The sequence below is a fragment of the Panthera leo genome, chromosome B4 (assembly GCF_018350215.1).
Source record: "Panthera leo isolate Ple1 chromosome B4, P.leo_Ple1_pat1.1, whole genome shotgun sequence".
Taxonomy (NCBI): domain Eukaryota; kingdom Metazoa; phylum Chordata; class Mammalia; order Carnivora; family Felidae; genus Panthera; species Panthera leo.
The window spans coordinates 83,571,339-83,590,001 of NC_056685.1; the positions used below are offsets into that span (position 1 = coordinate 83,571,339).

At 41.8% G+C, this 18,663-nt stretch overlaps 1 protein-coding gene across 4 annotated transcripts in view; it reads left to right on the forward strand.

Moving 5' to 3' along the window:
- Positions 1–8,054: 8,054 nt before the first annotated feature.
- Positions 8,055–18,663, forward strand: part of OS9 (OS9 endoplasmic reticulum lectin) — a 30,402-nt gene continuing 19,793 nt past the window's right edge. For 3 of the 4 annotated variants that reach the window (XM_042947003.1, XM_042947004.1, XM_042947006.1), the window contains exons 1-5: positions 8,056–8,251; positions 8,661–8,837; positions 9,704–9,767; positions 9,898–9,974; positions 10,161–10,259. In XM_042947003.1, coding sequence (XP_042802937.1) covers positions 8,090–8,251; positions 8,661–8,837; positions 9,704–9,767; positions 9,898–9,974; positions 10,161–10,259 — 579 coding nt within the window. In that variant the 5' untranslated portion in view covers positions 8,056–8,089. Of the gene's footprint in view, positions 8,252–8,660; positions 8,838–9,703; positions 9,768–9,897; positions 9,975–10,160; positions 10,260–18,663 lie in introns of all 4 variants that reach the window. The other variant, XM_042947005.1, reaches the window with a different exon arrangement.

Consider the following 18,663-nt stretch of genomic DNA (forward strand, 5'->3'; position numbering starts at 1 on the left):
AAATAGACCTAAATAAATATGCTAAACTGATCTTTGACAAGGAGCAAAGGTAATACAATGGAGAAAATGTAGTCTTTTCAACAAATGGTACCGAAACAACTGGACATCCATATGCAAAAAAAAAAAAAAAAAAAAAAAAAAAAAGAACCTGGACATAGATCTTCTGTCCTTCATAAATTTTAACTCAAAATGGATCACAAACCTAGATGTAAAGTGTAAAACGATAGACTACTAAAAAATAACATAGGAGAAAATCCAGGTGACCTTGGGTATAGCAATAACTTTTTAGATACAATACCATCAATGAAAGAAATAATTATAAGCTAGACTTCATTAAAATTACAAACTTATGCTCTTTGGGGTGCCTGGGTGGCCCAGGTCATGATCTCATGGTTCACAAGTTCGAGCCACACATCAGGCTCTCTGCTGTCAGTGAAGAGTCTGCTTCAGATCCTCTGTCTCTCTCTGCCCCTCCCCAGCTTGCACTCTCCCCTCTTTCAAAAATTAATAAACATTAAAAAATTTTTAATAAAAAATTATGCTCTTTGAAAGACAATGTCAAGAGAATAAGAGGTCAGCCATAGACTGGGAGAAAAATTTGCAGAAGACCTATCTGATAAAGGGAGGTTATCCAAAATATACAAAGAACCCTTAAATTCAACCATAAGAAACAAACAACCCGATTAAAAATTGGGAAAAGGACATGATCAGACACTCACCAAAGAAGATACATGGATGGCAAATAAGCATATGAAAAAATACTCCACGTCAGAGGTTATTACAGAATTGCAAATTAAAACAGCAGTCAGATATCACTACAAACCTATTACAATAGCCCAAATCCAGAGCACTATCAACTCCATATGCCAGCGTGGAGCAACGAGCATTCTCATCCATTGCTGGTTGGGGTGCAAAGTTGTATAGCCACTTTGGAAGACAGTTTGGCGGATCCTTACAAAGTTAAACATCTTCTTACCATACAATCCAGCATTTGCCCTCCTTGCTATTTATTCAAATAAATTGAAAATCTTTGTGTGCACAAAACCAGCACACAGATGTTTATAGCAACTTTGTTCATAACTGCCAGAACCTGGAAGTCACCAAGGTGTCCTTCAGTAGGCGAACAGATAAATAAACCGTGGTACATCCAGGCATGGAATATTATTGAGGAGTAAGAAGAAAGGAACTATCAAGTCATGAGAAGACCTGGAGAAAGCGTAAGTGTATATGACTGATCTGAAAAGGCTACACACTGTATGATTCCAACCATACGACACTGTGGAAAAGGCATACTGTGGAAACAATAAAAAGATCAGTATTTACCAGGAGTTAAGAAGGAAGAAGGGATGAATAAAGTGATCACAGAGGATTTTCGTGGCAGTGAATCTATTCTGCGTAAGACTATTAATGGCAAATTTGTGTCATTATACATTTGTCAAAACTCAGAATTCACAACACAAAGAGTGAATACTAATGTAACTTTTTAGATACAACACCACCAATGAAAGAAATAATTATAAGCTAGAATTCATTAAATGAAGTTCTGTGAACTTTGATAACGATGTGTCAGAATAGGTTCATTGATTATAACAAGTGTACCAGTCAGTGTGGAATGTTGATAGTAGGAGAGGCTGTTCATGTGTGAGAACAGGTGTTATACGGGAACTCTCTGTACTTCATGCTCAATTTTTTGGTGAACCTAAAACTGCTCTGAAAAATAAAGTCTATTTTAAAAAAATAAAATGTTCTTCAGAATTTCAGCTCCAGTATCACTGTGATATATAGAAGGGTTGGTGTATCGCTTCTCGGCCTTTTGGCTAAGGTCAAGTGTAGAAGGGTTGATGTGAAGCTTGGAAGACATAGTTTGATAATCAGCACATTCTCTTTAAAAGCGTCCAGAGTGTGGGTTACCTGGCGTATGCATTTTCAAAACTCATTGACCTACAACATATAAGGCCTGTGCGTGTAAATTTTACCACAGTAAAAATAAAATTAGATGAAAAGCAGTCAGGGAGACAGATTATCTTCAAAGGAGCAGCAGTTAGACTGAAAACTGACTTCTCAATGGCAATAAAAGCCAGAACACCCTATAGATGTTATCTTCAGATGAAAGAAAATAACTTCTGGGAATGTTACGGCTAGTGAAAATTTATTTCAATAATAAGGGCAAAATATAAATATTTTCAAAACAAACAAACAAACAAACAAAAACCCAGGAGGTTTGCAATCAGCAGGATGTCATTAAGGAAAATCCTAAAAGATGTACTTCAGGCAAAAGGACAAGAATTCTAGATGGAAGGTCTGAGATGTAAGAAGGAATGAAATGGAGAATAGGTAAAAATCTTGCATGATTGGGTCGCCTGGGTGGCTTAGTGGGTTGAGTGTCTGACTTTGGCTCAGGTCATGATCTCACAGTTCGTGAGTTCAAGCCCCGAGTCGGGCTTTGTGCTGACAGCATCCAGCTCTGTATCTCCCTCTCTCTCTCTGCCCCTCCTCTGTCATGCTCTCTCTCTCTCTTAAAAACCAAATAAACATTGGGGCGCCTGGGTGGCTCAGTCGGTTGAGCGTCTGACTTCGGCTCAGGTCATGATCTCACAGCTCGTGAGTTCGTGCCCCGCGTCGGGCTCTGTGCTGACTGCTCAGAGCCTGGAGCCTGTTTCGGATTCTGTGTCTCCCTCTCTCTCTGACCCTCCCCCGTTCATGCTCTGTCTCTCTCTGTCTCAAAAATAAATAAACGTTAAAAAAAAATAAAAAAAACACAAACATTAAAATTTTTTTTAAAAAATCTCACATGATCATTGGCAGTAAAAAACATACTAATGTCTTCTGGGAGTTTAATAACTATTAATATAGAATGAGGGGCACCTAGGTAGCTCAGTCAGTTAAGCATCCGACTCTTGATTTCGGCTCAGGTCATGAACTCACGGTTGGTGAGTTCGAGTCTTGCATCGGGCTCTGTGCTGACAGCATGGAGCCTGCTTGGGATTATCTCTTCCTCTCTCTCTACCTCTCCCCTGCTCACACATACTCTCTCTCTCTCAAAATAAACAAACAAACATTTAAAAAAAAAAAGAACAAAAACACACCAAAATAATAACGTACACATTGGGAGGTCAATGATTAAAATTAAATTGTTCTAGATCTGCTGTTTTTCTTTAGTGTTACTCAATTTCACTGTGATATGTCTGTGTGTAGACTGGTTTTCATTTATTCTGCTTGAAATTCATTTGGCATCTTGAATCCGTAGCTTTGTATCTTTCATTAGTTCTTGAAAACACTTGATCTTTATCTTCATTTCATTCTCTTTTACTCCTTTTTAAACTTTTATCTATGTATCTGTCTATGTCTGTCTATCTATCTATCTATCTATCTATCTATCTATCTATCTATATCCCACAACCCTGGGGTCATGACCTGAGTCGAAATCAAGAGTGGGATGCTCAACCAACTAAGCCACCCAGGCACCCCTCTTTTACTCCGTCTCCAACTCCGATTCGTTATGTATCTCACTTTACTCTCTGTATGTCTTATTTTCTCTTTCATATTCCTTTCCTTGTTTCTCTGTATTTCATTCTGGATAAATTGTTACAATGTATTTTCTAGTTCATTAATTCTATCTTCAGCCAAATCTAAACTGCTTTTTAAGTGTTCTAAAAGAAAATTTAAATGAAAAATTTTAAATTCAATCAAAAGTAAACTATAATGAATCTCCAGGTATTTATCATCTTGCTTCAACTATTATAAAATATAGGTTCCATGTGTACCCCCACAATTTCTTCCAGACTACCACAATGCTCTCTCACTCAAAAATAAATAAAACACATTAAAAAATAGAAAAAGAAACTCTATTTAAATATGTTATATCATTTTTATAGTTTCCTGTTTTCTGATGTATTTTCAATTTTCTCTTTTATTTCTTTAAGTATAGTCAACATAATTATTTTATAATCTGTGTCAGATGATTACAATCTCTGAAGTCTTTAGGGCATTTTTTTCATTGTCTTCTACCATACGGTATGGATGAGTTGGTACGCCTAATGCTGTTCTGATTTTTGATCCTTGTATACAACTTGCTCTTTCTCTCTGGAAGCTTTTAGGATTATTTCTCCGTGTCCAATGTTCTGAAATTCTATATTGGTATGTCTTGGTGTGGGCCTGGCTTATCTTGCTGGGCAGTGTGCCCTTACAATTTAGACTCAGTTGTTCATTTCAGGGGAATACTTTTGAATAATTGCTTTAATTGTTTCTTGCTTTCTGATTCTTTGTTCTCTTTCTACAACTGTCATGATTCTTGGGGCGCCTGGATGCCTCAGTTGGTTAAGCGTCCCACTTTGGCTCAGGTCATTATCTCACAGTTTGTGGCTTCGAGCCCCACATCGGGCTCTGTGCTGACAGTACGGAGCGTGGAGCCTGCTGCAGATTCCATGTCTCCCTCTCTCTCTCTGCCCCTCCCCTGCTCTCACTCTGTCTCTCTCTCTCTCTCTCTCTCTCTCTCTCTCAAAATAAATAAACATTAAAAAATTAAATTAACAGAACTCTCATGATTCAGATATTCAACCTTCTGGACTGGTCTTCTAATTTTTATTAAGGATTATTCTCCTTAAGTAGAGCAAATTTGATGGGAATGCAAGTTGGTGCAGTCACTCTGGAAAACAGCATGGAGGTTCCTCAAAAAACTAAAAATAGAACTACCCTACAACTCAGCAATTGTACTACTAGGCATTTATCCATGGGATATAGGTGTGCTGTTTCGAAGGGACGCATGCACCCCCATGTTTATAGCAGCACTATCAACAATAGCCAAAGTATGGAAAGAGCCCAAATGTCCATCGATGGATGAATGGATAAAGAAAATGTGGTATATATATATACAATGGAGTATTACTCGGCAATCAAAAAGAATGAAATCTTGTCATTTGCAACACATGGATGGAACTGGAGGGTATTATGCTAAGTGAAATTTGTCAGTCAGAAAGACAAAAATCATATGACTTCACTCATATGAGGACTTTAAGAGACAAAACAGATGAACATAAGGGAAGGGAAACAAAAATAATATAAAAACAAGGAGGGGGACAAAACAGAAGAGACTCTTAAATATGGAGAACAAACTGAGGGCTACTGGAGGGGTTGTGGGAGGGGGGATGGGCTAAATGGGTAAGAGGCATTAAGGAATCTACTCCTGAAATCATTGTTGCACTATATACTAACTAATTTGGATGCAAATTTTAAAAAATAAAAAAAAGAAAATTAAAAAAAGTAGAGCAAATTTGATTTTCAATTTTATCCTCCAGTCTTTCTACTGAATTTTTATTTTTGCTATCATGGTTTTGATCTCCAAGAGCTCTTTTTGATTATCTTATTAGTAGTTACTTTCTAAATAGCTTCCTGTTGTTATTTTATGGATGCAATATAGTATCTCTCTGAGAATATTAAGGATGGAATTTTGATTTAAAATTTTTTTCTCCCTTGCAATTTGTTTCTTCTAAATTGCTTTCTTTTCTTCTTATTTTGGTTTCTTTCCTGCATGTTACAGGATTTCCTTAAATGTCTAATGGTGTTTGGCTGCCTGCTTATAGTTTACAGTGAAGATATTAAAAAGCTGATTGGAAAGACTGTGGGAAAGTTAGGACGTGTAGGCCAAAGGCTTAACGGTAGAATTCTTTCGTCTATTGCGTTAAGAGAATCTTGATGAGAGTATCTTTGGGATTTCTCTTTTGGACTGGTCAGACTCCCCACAGGAGTTTTGTTTAACTTTGTTTAGAAATCAATTTCTCAGGTTGCTAAGCCAGTTACCATTCCTCCACTTATTTTCTACCTTCTGAAATGTTGCTGCCGTTGTCTTCTTTCCCTTTCTCATACCCAAGTCTTTTTTTTTTAAGCTTATTTATTTATTTTTGAGAAAGAGAGAGAAAGCAGGAGGGAGAGAGAGAAAGAATGAGAGAGGGAATACCAAGCAGGCTCAGCACTGTCAGCACAGAGCCAGATTTGGGGCTGGAACTCACCAACCATGAGATTATGGCCTGAGTCGGATGCTTAAGGACTGAGCCCCCCAGGCGCCCCTCAACCCCCATTCTTTAACCAGAGGCCTTCACAATTTTTTAGGCTAATTTTATTGGAGGACAACTGTAGGATCATGTAGAAAGGTTTTGACACAGATTACAAGATTGCCCTGAAGTTTTATGTATACATGAAAAGAGGAATGTTTTTATATAATAATTGTGTTTTTTAAATTTATTTATTGTTTAATTTACATCCAAGTTAGTTAGCATATAGTGCAACAATGATTTCAGGAGTAGATTCCTTAATGCCCCTTGCCCATTTAGCCCATCCCCCCACACACAATCCCTCCAGCAACCTTCTGTTTGTTCTCTATATTTAAGAGTCTCTTCTGTTTTGTCCCCCTCCTTGTTTTTATATTATTTTTGCTTCCCTTCCCTTATGTTCATCTGTTTTGTACCTTAAATTTCTCACATGAGTGAAGTCATACGGTATTTGTTTTTCTCTGACTGACTAATTTTGCTTAGCATGATATCCTCTAGTTCCATCTCCATAGTTGCAAATGGTAAGATTTCATTCTTTTTGATTGCCAAGTAATACTCCATTATATATATAATATATATAAACATATACGTACCAGATCTTCTTTATCCATTCATCCATTGATGGACATTTGGGCTCTTTCCATACTTTGGCTATTGTCGATAGCGCTGCTATAAATATTGGGGTGCATGTGCCCATTTGAAATAGCACACCTGTATCCCTTGGATAAACACCTAGTAGTGCAATTGCTGGGTCGTAGGGTAGTTCTATTTTTAATTTTTTGAGGAACCTCCATACTGTTTTCCAGAGTGGCTGCATGAGTTGGCATTCCCACCACCAGTGCAAAAGAGATACTCTTTCTCCGCATCCTTGCCAATATCTGTTGTTGCCTGAGTTGTTAACGTTAGCCATTCTTCAGGTGTGAGGTATTATCTCAATATGGCTTTTCCCTAATGATGAGTGATGTTGAGCATTTTTTCATGTGTCTGTTCACCATCTATTCATGTCTTTTGCCCCTTTCCTCAGTTAGTTTTTGGGGTGTTGCATTTGATAAATTCTTTATAGATTTTGGATAGTAACCCTTTATCTGATATGTCATGTGCAAACATCTTCTCCCATTTCATCGGTTGCTTTTTAGTTTTGCTGATTGTTTCTTTCGCTGTGCAGAAGCTTTTTGTTTTGATGAGGTCCCAATAGTTCATTTTTGCTTTTGTTTCCCTTGCCTCCAGAGACATGTTGACTAAGAAGTTGCTGTGGCTGAGGCCAAATAGGTTTTTGCCTGCTTTCTCCTCTAAGATTTTGATAGCTTCCTGTCTTACATTTAGGTCTTTCATCCATTTTGAGTTGATTTTTGTGTATGGTGTAAGAAAGTGGTCCAAGTTCATCCTTCTGCACGTCGCTGTCCAGTTTTCCCAGCACCATTTGCTGAAGAGATTGTCTATATTCCATTGGCTACTCTTTCTTGCATTATCAAAGATTAGTTGGCCATACGTTTGTTGGGTCCATTTCTGCGTTCTCTATTATGTTCCATTGATCTTAACGTCTGTTTTCGTGCCAAATAATAATTATTTTGCAACAACTATTAAGTAACTTTCAGGCGTATTGCATGCACCACCCACCGGTCTCAATCCTCCACCTGGCGGGAGGAGTCTACAATGCAAGAAACCACTTAAAAAAAAAAAAAGAAAAGAAAAAGAGAGGCGCATGACACCTGGAAGAAGACAGAAAGATTACTTCAAAGGGCCCGAGCGTTAGACCTCATCTCTCTGGAACTGGGGGTGAGGTGGAGGGGGTGGGGGTGGGAGGAGGTCTGAGCTCCTCGATGATTGGTTGGTATCTCTGACCAATCAGGAGCAGTGAGTGGTTTTGCTTATCATCGTGATCCACCTCCCGGAGGGTTTTGGAGTCACGTTTACAAATGGGAATTGGGTAGGTAAGAGGGACAGAACATTCAACCAATGAGACCTTTCGGCGTTCGTGGGCGGGGTGAGGCCGCTGCCAGGTTTAGGGCGGAAGGAGCTGCCCTGAGTAAGAAGGTGAACGAAAGATGGCGGCGGAAACGCTGCTGTCCAGCCTGTTGGGGCTGCTACTTCTGGGGCTCCTGTTACCCGCAACTCTGGCCGGCGGTGTCGGAAGCCTGAATCTAGAGGAACTGAGTGAGATGCGTTATGGGATCGAGATCCTGCCGTTGCCTGTCATGGGAGGGCAGGTGTGGAGGCGTGGAAGGGCGAGGATCTGGGGCAAGGGGAAGGGGGGAAAGAGGAAGAAGGGCCGCTGTGGAGTCTGCATAGCGCGCCTAAGAAGAATCGGGAGGAGTAGGTAGGGGTTTTACGATGACTCCTAAGGACCGTAGACGGAGACCCATTCCCCTGGGGCTAGGGACTGGGAGGGGTGGGGCTTCCCGCTGTCAGCTTCGGTTCCAGATAGAAGCACCCAGACTCCTCCCGGTAGAGAAGTGCGAGCGCTCGTTCCCCTCACCCGCCAAACACAGCTGGAAGACTTGTGGCTCATTCCGACTTGACTGGGCTCTTCCCCAGGATCCGAAGAGGGATCTCGTTGTTCTCTCTGATCCCAGCCTCTCTTTGCCTCCCCGCCCCCCGAACCTCCGTCTTTCCCAGAGCCAAGCTTCGGACGTGGTGATTGTCTCCTCTAAGTACAAACAGCGCTATGAATGTCGCCTGCCAGCTGGAGCTATTCACTTCCAGCGTGAAAGGGAGGAGGAGGCACCTGCTTACCGAGGGCCTGGGATCCCTGAGCTGTTGAGCCCAATGAAAGATGCTCCTTGCTTGCTGAAGGTGAAAGGGGCTGGGAAGAATGGAATGAGGGCTTGGGAACTAGCTATCTATCTGGGAACTGGAGTGCCCATGAATGGGGAGGGACGAGAGGACCTATGGGGGTTAAAAAGGCCATTGGACAAGTAGACATATTGTACAGAAGCAAAGAATTCTGCAACCACTGATGACACTTTGCTGAGTGTAGAGGAGGGTTAGGACAGAAGACCTCAGAGTGATGGTTAAGCCAAGATTGAGGTGCCTAAAGAGGGTCACTGTAGGGTAGGAGGGACATTCTCCTAGAGAAGCCTTCCTGGTAAAGTCACCCCCTGCCCCCGTCACTTTCTGCCGGTGTCCTATTTTATTTTCATCATGGCATTTTTCATGATCTGAAATCATCTTATTAACTGAATCATCAGCTTATTGATCTATTTTTTTTAGTCTGAGTCCCAGCACTGGAATATGAGTCCATGAGGTCAGAGAATTTATCTTGTTCACAGTTGTATCCCCGGTGGCTAGAACAGCACAAGGAATATTGTAGAAGTTCAATTAATATTTGAATATTCAAATTTTCCTAGTCCGAGTGCTTCAAGGATACCATGATTCCTTATCTTTATAAAAGGCGAAGAAGGATTTTTAAAAAAATCTTTAAAAAGGGAGGCGTGGAAAGAGCACAGGTGAAAAACATACTTTAGAGGCATTTCTCCCAGGCGCAGAAGGAAAGCAGCCCTTCCTCGTCACTGAGAATCTGGAGAATTGAGTATGGAAGCAGAGGGGATGAGAAGTAGATGAGAGGTTATGTGTCTTGGAGCTAGGAGAGATTCAGGTTCCAAGCAGAGACTTCTGCACGCTATCCCCTTAATTGTTCTTTTTTTTTTTTTAATTGTCAGACCAAGGACTGGTGGACATATGAATTCTGCTACGGACGCCACATCCAGCAGTACCACATGGAAGGTGACTCATGCCTGCATTTTCCCTAAGCCCTCAGCAACACTTCATGGAAGGTGACCTGCCTCCCCAGTCCCCTTCCCTCTTAGTCCTCTTAGAAGGGAGTAACGGTGCTTCACTGTGGTTTCTCTTGTAGATTCAGAGATCAAAGGTGAAGTCCTCTATCTCGGCTACTACCAATCGGCCTTCGACTGGGATGATGAGACAGCCAAGGTGTCAGGAGTTTGGGGTTGGGAGAGAAAGGGGTCCTGGCTGTAGACTCAGAGCCCTAACGAGAAGGGGAGGGTCAGGATTAGCTGACATGTTGCTTGGGGCTCGGTGACCATTAGGACAAAGTGCCATTTTTTCTCTTTGCTGTCTTTCTTCTGCCCCCGCCCTCCCTCTTGATGTCCTCCCCAGGCCTCCAAGCAGCATCGTCTGAAACGCTACCACAGCCAGACCTATGGCAACGGGTCCAAGTGCGACCTTAATGGGAGGCCACGGGAGGCCGAGGTTCGGGTGAGTCTTAAGAGAGGGAAGTTGACACTCCTTCAGTGACAATTCAGACTCTAAGGGAAGAGGGAAGGGTTGCATGTTATACTCAGGAAGTTCTCTTTCAGACCCAAGACTCTTAAGTTTAAGACTCATATTTCCAGCTGGTAGCTGGATGCCACTGCCTGGATAGTCCCGGGCACTTGAAGTCAACATTTCCCAAACCCTTTCCTCTGAACCACTAGCCACACTTATTCTTTTTCCCATGTTTCTTCTTCTGAGCGTTATTACTGACTCTTCCTTCTCCTTTACTTTGTCTTCCGTTCTTCATTTAATGACTCGTCAGTAAGGCTGTGCAGGTGTAAGCATTGGGCCCTGCTCTGGGGCTACAGTGCTGGGCAGACACACAGCCCCTGTCCTCAGGGGATGTACAGTCTAGACAGGAAGACATGTTAAAGAAGAATCACAGAAATGGGTCTGTGACTACAAACTGAGGAGTGGTGTGAAGGAAAGGAATCTAGTTCTCTCAGAGTAAATGACAAAGCCTATTCGTCCTATTTCTAGATTTCTCTGACCACTGGCTTCTTTCCTATGCTTGGTGCCTTCATCTCTCACCTGCATCATTGCCAACAGCCTCTTACCAGGTGCTCCCGATCTAGTGCTCCCTAACTGAGTTCAGGCAAGCAGGCAGATATACGGTGGGAAAGGTTCTTCGGGTGCTAACGTGTATTCGCAAACGTAAACACCTATAGAGATAAGAATCACACACCCGATGACACAAGAAGGGTCTTTCTGTAATACAGACTTGCACATGCAGTTGTATGCTGGTAAATGTTGAGCATTCTGATGGCTAGGAGAGAGTGGGGAGCATGGAGTGGGGAGCCTTGATCTATAATGTTTACCAGTATCTGTGGTATAAGTAGTCTTACCGTGGCCAAATTCATGCTGTCACTGTGATGTCAACCATCTGCGACATTCCTGAAATTTTTCCAGTTTGCTCTTGTGAACTGGTGTGAGCTGACTCCAACACACCCCTACGGCAAGTGTCACTTCTCTGTCCCGTCCTGGAAAACCTTCTGTGATTCTGCCTTGCACAAAGGCTAAGATCCAAATACTTCAGCACAGACTGAGGTGCCTGGGAGGTGATGGGAAGCCCTCGGGTTCGGGACATATTTTGAAGGTGGACCCAAGAAGATTTATTGATGGATTGGGCACGGGGTGGAGTCAAGTATGACTCTGGGGTTTTTGGCTTGAGCAAATGCAACAATGCAACTGTCATTTACTAGAATGGGAAGGGTTGGGTTTGGAGGGGAACCCAGGTTGATGGAGGTCACAATGACTCTAGACATCCAGTGGCGATGTCCAGTTGGTAGTTGGTTCTGTGATTCTGGAGTTCAGGGATGAGGTCTGGGTCGGAGATATAAATACTCGTTGTGTATCTGCCCCACTGGCCTTCTTTCTGTTCTTTGAATCAGTGGGTTTCATTGTTGCCTCTGCTGAAAGCTGTCTTCCTCCAGATCTTTGAGTGGTAGGCTCCACCCTGTCATTCAAGTTATATATCCCTGTGACACCTCCACAAGTTAGCCCTGATGTTGGCACACAGAACACATGCAGCCTTCTGCCACCATCCGGGTAAACACCTACAGAGTTTTATATTCTTCAAAGCATGTATCATTTCCTGAAATTATCTTACTTGTTGGAATTTAACGTCCCTGTCTGTCTACCCCAACTAGAATAAGCTCCAGGAAGGCAGGGACAATGTCTGTCTTCTTTTCTTTCTTCTTCTTTATCTTTTCTTTCTTCTTCTTATTTTTGTTTGTTTGTCTTATTTCCTGCTGTATTCTTGGTGCCTGGAACAGTGCCTGGCACCAAGTAGGTACCCAGAAGTTATTTGTTGAATGACTGGAATGAATAATAAGCCGGTTCAAATGTCATCGATTTTATGTGAACTTTCTTGGCTAAGCCAGAAGGTGAGTTAGGTTCAGCGTTTCACATCCACATATCCATGTCCACATATATCCATGGCTTAGTCTATTTGGGCTGCTAGAACAAGATACCACAGGCTGAATGGCCTATAAACAGAAATTTTTTTCTTAACAATTCTGGAGTGTGGAAGTTAGAGATCATAGTGCTAGTGTGGCCCAGGTCATAGACTTCTTGTTTATTCTCACATGGTGGAAGGGGCTAGGGAGCTCTGGGGAGCCTCTTTTATAAGAACTTTAATCCCATTCATGAAGGTTCTACCCTTACGACCTAAGCACCTCCTAAAGGTCCCACTTCCTAATATCATCACATTGGGCATAGGATTTCAACATAAGACCTTTCGAGGGGCACAAACATTCAGACCATAGCAACCCACAAGCATCTACACACATATGTAATTGATTATAAGCACTTACTTTATTATATTCGAATTATTTTTGTTATTTGCAGCTTCAGTAGGCCAAGAACTGAGGGCAAAGACTGCACTTTCCTCTTATCTATTGAACATATGCCCTGCACCAAGCCCTGTCATAGAAACTGGGGATGAAGTGGTGACTGAGAGACCTAGTCCTGCTCTCAGGAGACAGACATTAAATAAACAGCCACAGCAAGCAGGATAAAGTCTGACAGGTGAACTACATATCATGGGGGTGATAAGGGGGATGCACAATAAAGGAACTAGCCAAGTCTAGCTGAAGGGGAGGCTTCCTGGAGAATGTGACCTTTGAACTGACAGTTGAAGGATGAGGAGCTAGTCCAGCAGCTGTAGAGGAGGGGTAGAGGGAAGAGGGCATTCCAAGTGGAAGGTCTGCTAAGTGCCATAGGCCTGGAGACAAGGGGCAGTTGATAGCTTTTCGCAGTGACTGGAGAGAATTGTGGGAAGGGAGTGTGGGAGGTGAGGCTGGGCAGCAATTAGGGGTCAGCGTGCAGGTCATGAAGCTCTGTAGCTATGTTGAGTTTGGACAATCCGAGAAATAAGGGGGAAGCTAATGAGATATCTTAAGGAGGATGATGACATATTCAGTTTTGGTTTTGAAAGCTCACTCTGGCTGGAATGTAGCAAATGATTGGGAGGCCAGTTAGGAAGTGGTTGCAGTGATCCAGGTGAGAAAAGAAGGTGGCCCAGGGATGAAGAAATGTGAATTTGGAGGGAGATTTAGGGAACAGAATCAATAGAGTAAGACTCATAGGTTTCTGGGTTGAGCATGGATAGATGGTGGTTCCTAAGTTAGGTAGAGTAGAAAGAAGAATAGGTTTGGTGAAGGAAAATGATGATTCTGGTTTTGAGTATGATGATTTTGGTGGCTGCAGGCATCCAAGTAGAGATTTCTGAGGAGGCTGTTAGATCTGTGGGTTTGGAACTCAGGAGAGAGATCCGAATTGAACCCCGAAGGCTGGGAGTCATCAACATATTGGCTACAGTTGGAGTCTTGGTCTGGGTAAAATCCCCCCAAAGAAACAGTATATAGTGGAAAAGGTGGAACAGAACATTGAGGAAGCCATCATTGAAAGCATGGGCGGAAGGGGGCTTTGCCGAGAAGGGGCCAGAAAGGAGACTACAGTGACACATCTCAAAGAGGGGTTGGCCCAGGGCGTCAGTAGCATTTGAACCTTCAGGGAAGAGGAGGATTAAAAACTGCTTGTGGGCGGTCATGGGAATTATTATTTTAATAAAAGCAAAGCATTCACAAGGAAATAAGAACTCCGGCAGTAGTCATGGGAACCAGATGAAAATTTCTAAGTCCTCTACTCCCAGTCTCCCCTCACCAGTCCTTTGGTTGGACTTAATGACAGAGGTAACTGGTGAACTTTGCTACAGCAGTTTCTGTGGGGTGCTGAAGAGGAGATGAAGAAGTGGAAACCTTGGAAGAAGTCTCGATATGCAGGGGAGGGAAAAGGTGAGCACTAGTTGGAGGGGTTATAGGGTTGGAGAGGGTGTTCTTTCGCGTTTTAAATTGGGAGCATGTGTAAATGCTTTTGGGTGGACCTGATAGAAAGGAGAGATTGAGTTATAGCAGAAAGAAGGGGAAGAGAATGGGACAGAGCTGGGATACAGAACACAGGAGAACAGTTACCCTGAGGAGAGGAGATCTAGGGTTGTAACTGGGAATGAAAGGGTGGTGTATTTGGTGGGGAGTCTGGAGGTGGTAGTGGCAGAAAGTTGAGGGCATTCCTATCTGGCTGTTTCTCATTTTTTATTTTTATATTTTTTTGAAGTTTATTTATTTTGAAAGAGAGAGCACACGTGGGTGGGGGAGGGGCAGAGAGAGGGAAAGAGAAAATCCCTAGCAGGTTCTTCACTGTCAGCTCAGAGCCTGACACGGGGCTCGAACTCACAAACCGTGAGATCATGACCTGAACCGAAATCAAGAGCCCAATGCTCAACCGACTGAGCCACTCAGGCGCCCCTCATTTTTTAGTCCTTACATCCTGATAGACCACCCAAGTTTGTTGCCTTCGTGATTGAGTAAACCACATTCCCCCTGCCTCCCCCCCCCCCCCTTCCTGCCTCCAGGGGAAGCATAGTGAAGTCCTACCTTCTCAATGCCTCCTGGGTAGGAGCCGTGTGCATGGTGTTTGGTAAAAGTGCAGTTTTTCCATGGGGTTTGGGAATGGTTAGCCATCTGGAATTAAGCAAATTTGGATCCCTATCTCAATTCTTATACTAAGTGAGATTTCACAGAGATCTCAGATTTTTTACTTTTTAATTTCTAATTGTGAAACATCTTGGACTTACAAAAATAATGTCACAGAGACCCATAAATCCACTGCCAAGTGAAACAGATGTTAACATTTTGCCATATTTGCATCAGAAAGGAATAAAATGGTAATGAATGATGTAGTTAAAGCCCACCTTCTCATTTCTTCTCTCTCCCTCCTCTCCAGAAACAACCACAACCATCTTCATGCTTGCTTTGTACTTTTATTAGTCATACACGTATCGTAGACACCATATATGTTTTGTGTTTTAAAATTATACATTAGTGGTATCAACTTGCTTTTTCGCTAATCACTGTTTGCCATTCTGTGGCATGACATGGAGATCTAGGTCAATGATTTTAATGGCTGTGTGTTTCATTGTTTACTTACTATTCCTCTGTTGAGGAAAAGTTGGATTTCAACTCTAATGCTTTTATACACATTGCTACAATGTAGGTCTCATTGTGAATGTGCAAGAGTTTCTTTGAGGGAAATACCCAGAAGCATATTTTATTGGTGAATTTGGTGCATTGCTCACTTTTTCTATTCTTTTCTAATGTTTGTTTATTTATTTTGAGAAAGACAGACAGAGAGAGAGAGAGAGAGAGAGAGAGAGAGAGATTAAGTGGGGGAGGGGCAGAGGGGGAGAGAGAGAATGAATCCCAAGCAGGCTCTCCACTGTCAGTCACATGGAGCCTGATGCAGGTCTTGATCCCATGAACGATGAGATCATGACCTGAGCCAAAATCAAAAGTCGGACACTTAATCAACTGAGCCACCCAGGTGCCTCTCAATGTCTTTTTCTTTTTTAAGTTTATTTATTTTGAGAGAGAGAGGGAGGGGGGAGAGGCAGAGAGAGAGAGGGGACAAAGGAACTGAAGCAGGCTCTGTGCTAACAGCAGAGAGCCCAATGTGGTGCTCAATCTCACAACTGTTGAGTTTGTAACCTGAGCTGAGATCAAGAGTCAGACACTTGGGGCACCTGGGTGGCTTAGTTGGTTAAGTGTCTGACTTTGGCTCAGGTCATGATCTTACAGTTTGTGGGTTCAAGCCCCGCATTGGCTCTGTGCTGAGAACCAAGGGCCTGGAGCCTGCTTCAGATTCTGTGTCTCCCTCTCTCTTTGCCCCTCCCCCTCTCCCTCTCTCTCTCTCAAATATAAATAAACATTAAACATTTTTTTAGGGGCGCCTGGGTGGCTCAGTCGGTTAAGCGTCCGACTTCGGCTCAGGTCACGATCTCGCGGTCCGTGAGCTCGAGCCCTGTGTCGGGCTCTGGGCTGATGGCTCAGAGCCTGGAGCCTGCTTCCGATTCTGTGTCTCCCTCTCTCTCTGCCCCTCCCCCGTGTGTGTGTATGTATATATATGATTTTCTCCCATTCTGTGGGTTGTTTTTTACTCTCTCTCTTTTTTTATTTAAAAAAAAATTTTTTTTTAACGTTTATTTATTTTTGAGACAGAGAGAGACAGAGCATGAACGGGGGAGGGGCAGAGAGAGAGAGGGAGACACAGAATCGGAAGCAGGCTCCAGGCTCCGAGCCAGCAGCCCAGAGCCTGACGCGGGGCTTGAACTCACGGACCTGCGAGATCGTGACCCGAGCTGAAGTCGGACGCCTAACCGACTGAGCCACCCAGGCGCCCCTCTGTCTTTTTTTAAAGTAGACTCCATGCCTAACATGGCGCTTGAACTCATGACCCTGAGATCAAGAATCACATGCTCTACCTACTGAACCAGTCAGGTGCCCCTGCTTTTTCACTCTCTTAGTAGTGTTTTTTGATGCATAGAAGTTTTTAATTCTGATGAAGTCTAAGTTACCTATTTTTTCTTTTATTGTCTGTGCTTTTGGCCTCATATGTAAGAAATCATTGCCTATTCCAAAGTCATGATGATTTTCACTTCTGTTTTCTTCTAAGAGTTTTATAGTTTTGAGTTTATTTATGTATACAAAGTAAGGTAAGGATCCACCTTCATTTGTTTGCATGTAAATATCCAGTTTTTCTAGCACCATTTGTTGACAATACTATCCTTGTCTCTTTGAATGGTCTTAATACCCTTGTTGAAAATCAAATGAGCAAATATGCTAGGGTAATTTCTCAGCTCTATTCTATGCCACTGGCCTGTATGTCTGTCCTTATGCCAGTACCACACTGTTTCGATTACTGTGGTTTTGTAGTAAGTTTTGAAATTAGGCAGTGTTGAGTCCTCCAACTTTGTTTTTTTTTTTTTTTTTTTTTGAGATTGTTCTGGCTATATGAGATCCCTTACAATTCCATATGAATTTTAAGATGGGTTTTTCTCTGACTATAAAAACAGCCATTGAGATTTTGATAGAGAATGCATTGAATATGAGATACTTTGTATAGTATTGCCATCTTACTATTAAGTTTTCTAGTCCATGAACATAGGCTATCTTTCTGTTTATTTGTGTCTTCTATAATTTCTGTAATATTTTGTAATTTTGTAGTTTTCCATGTGTAAGTCTTTCACCTCCTTTGAGAAATTTATCCTAAATAGTTTATTTTTTGATGGTATTGTAAGTGAAAAAAATTTTTAAATTGCCTTTTTAGAGGCACCTGGGTGGTTTAGTTGGTTAAGTGTCAGACTCTTGATTTTGGCTCAGGTCATGATCTCACAGTTGTGAGATTGAGTTCCACATCAGGCTCTATGCTCATGGAGCCTGCTTAGGATTCTGTATCTCCCTCTCTCTCTCCCCCTCCCCCATGCATATGTGCTCTCTCTCTGTCTTAAAACAAATAAATAAACACTTAAGAAATTGCCTTTTTGGCTTGTTTGTTGCAAATATACAGAAATACAACTGATATTTGCATGTTGATTTTATGTCCTGAAACCTTGTTGAATTTATTTATTATCTGTAATAGGGTTTGTGTGTGTGTGTGGGGGGGGTTCTTTTGGATTTTCTGTGTGTAATATCATGTCACTTGTGAACGGAGATGATTTTACTTCTTTCTTTCCAATTTGGATGCCCTTTATTTCTTTTTCTTGCCTAATTTGCTCTGGTTATAACTTCTGGTACTATGTTAAATAGAAGTGACATAAAGTGGGCATCCTTATCTTGGTTCCTATTACTCGTGGAAAATTTTTCAGTCTTTCACCATTAAGTAATGCTATTAGCTCTGGGGTTTTCATATGTGGCCTTTATCATGTTGACATTCTCTTCTATTCCTAGTTTTTCAAGTGATTTTATCAGGAAAGGGTGTTGACTTTCAAATTCTTTGTTCACGGTTGAGATGATCATGTGGCTTTTTTCTTCATTCTGTTAATGTGGTGTATTGTAGTGTGCAGATTGATTTTTGTCCATTGAACCATCTTAGCATTCCTGGAATAAATCCCACAGGAATCATGATATATAATGCTTTCAGTATGCTGCTGAATTTGGTTTGCTAGTATTTTGTTGAGAAAATTTGCATTTGTATTCACAAGGGATCTTGGTCTGCGGTTTTGTAATATCTTTGTCTGGGTTTGGTATCAGAGTAATGCTGGCCTCACAGAATGAGTTAGAAAGGCATTCTTCATATATTCCAGATTTAATTCCTTAATCTCCTATACACTAGCTATAGCTTGTCTTCTTCTTTTGTTCGTAGTATCTCAAATGTACTTTTAATTTAAAAATTTAAAAATTCCAATATGATTAAAAATTTCAGTGTTTTTCTTTATAGTTTGTATATTTTATGTCTTTTATTAAATCCTTTTCTTTTCATTTATATTTTTCAAATTATAGAAGTTTTCTTC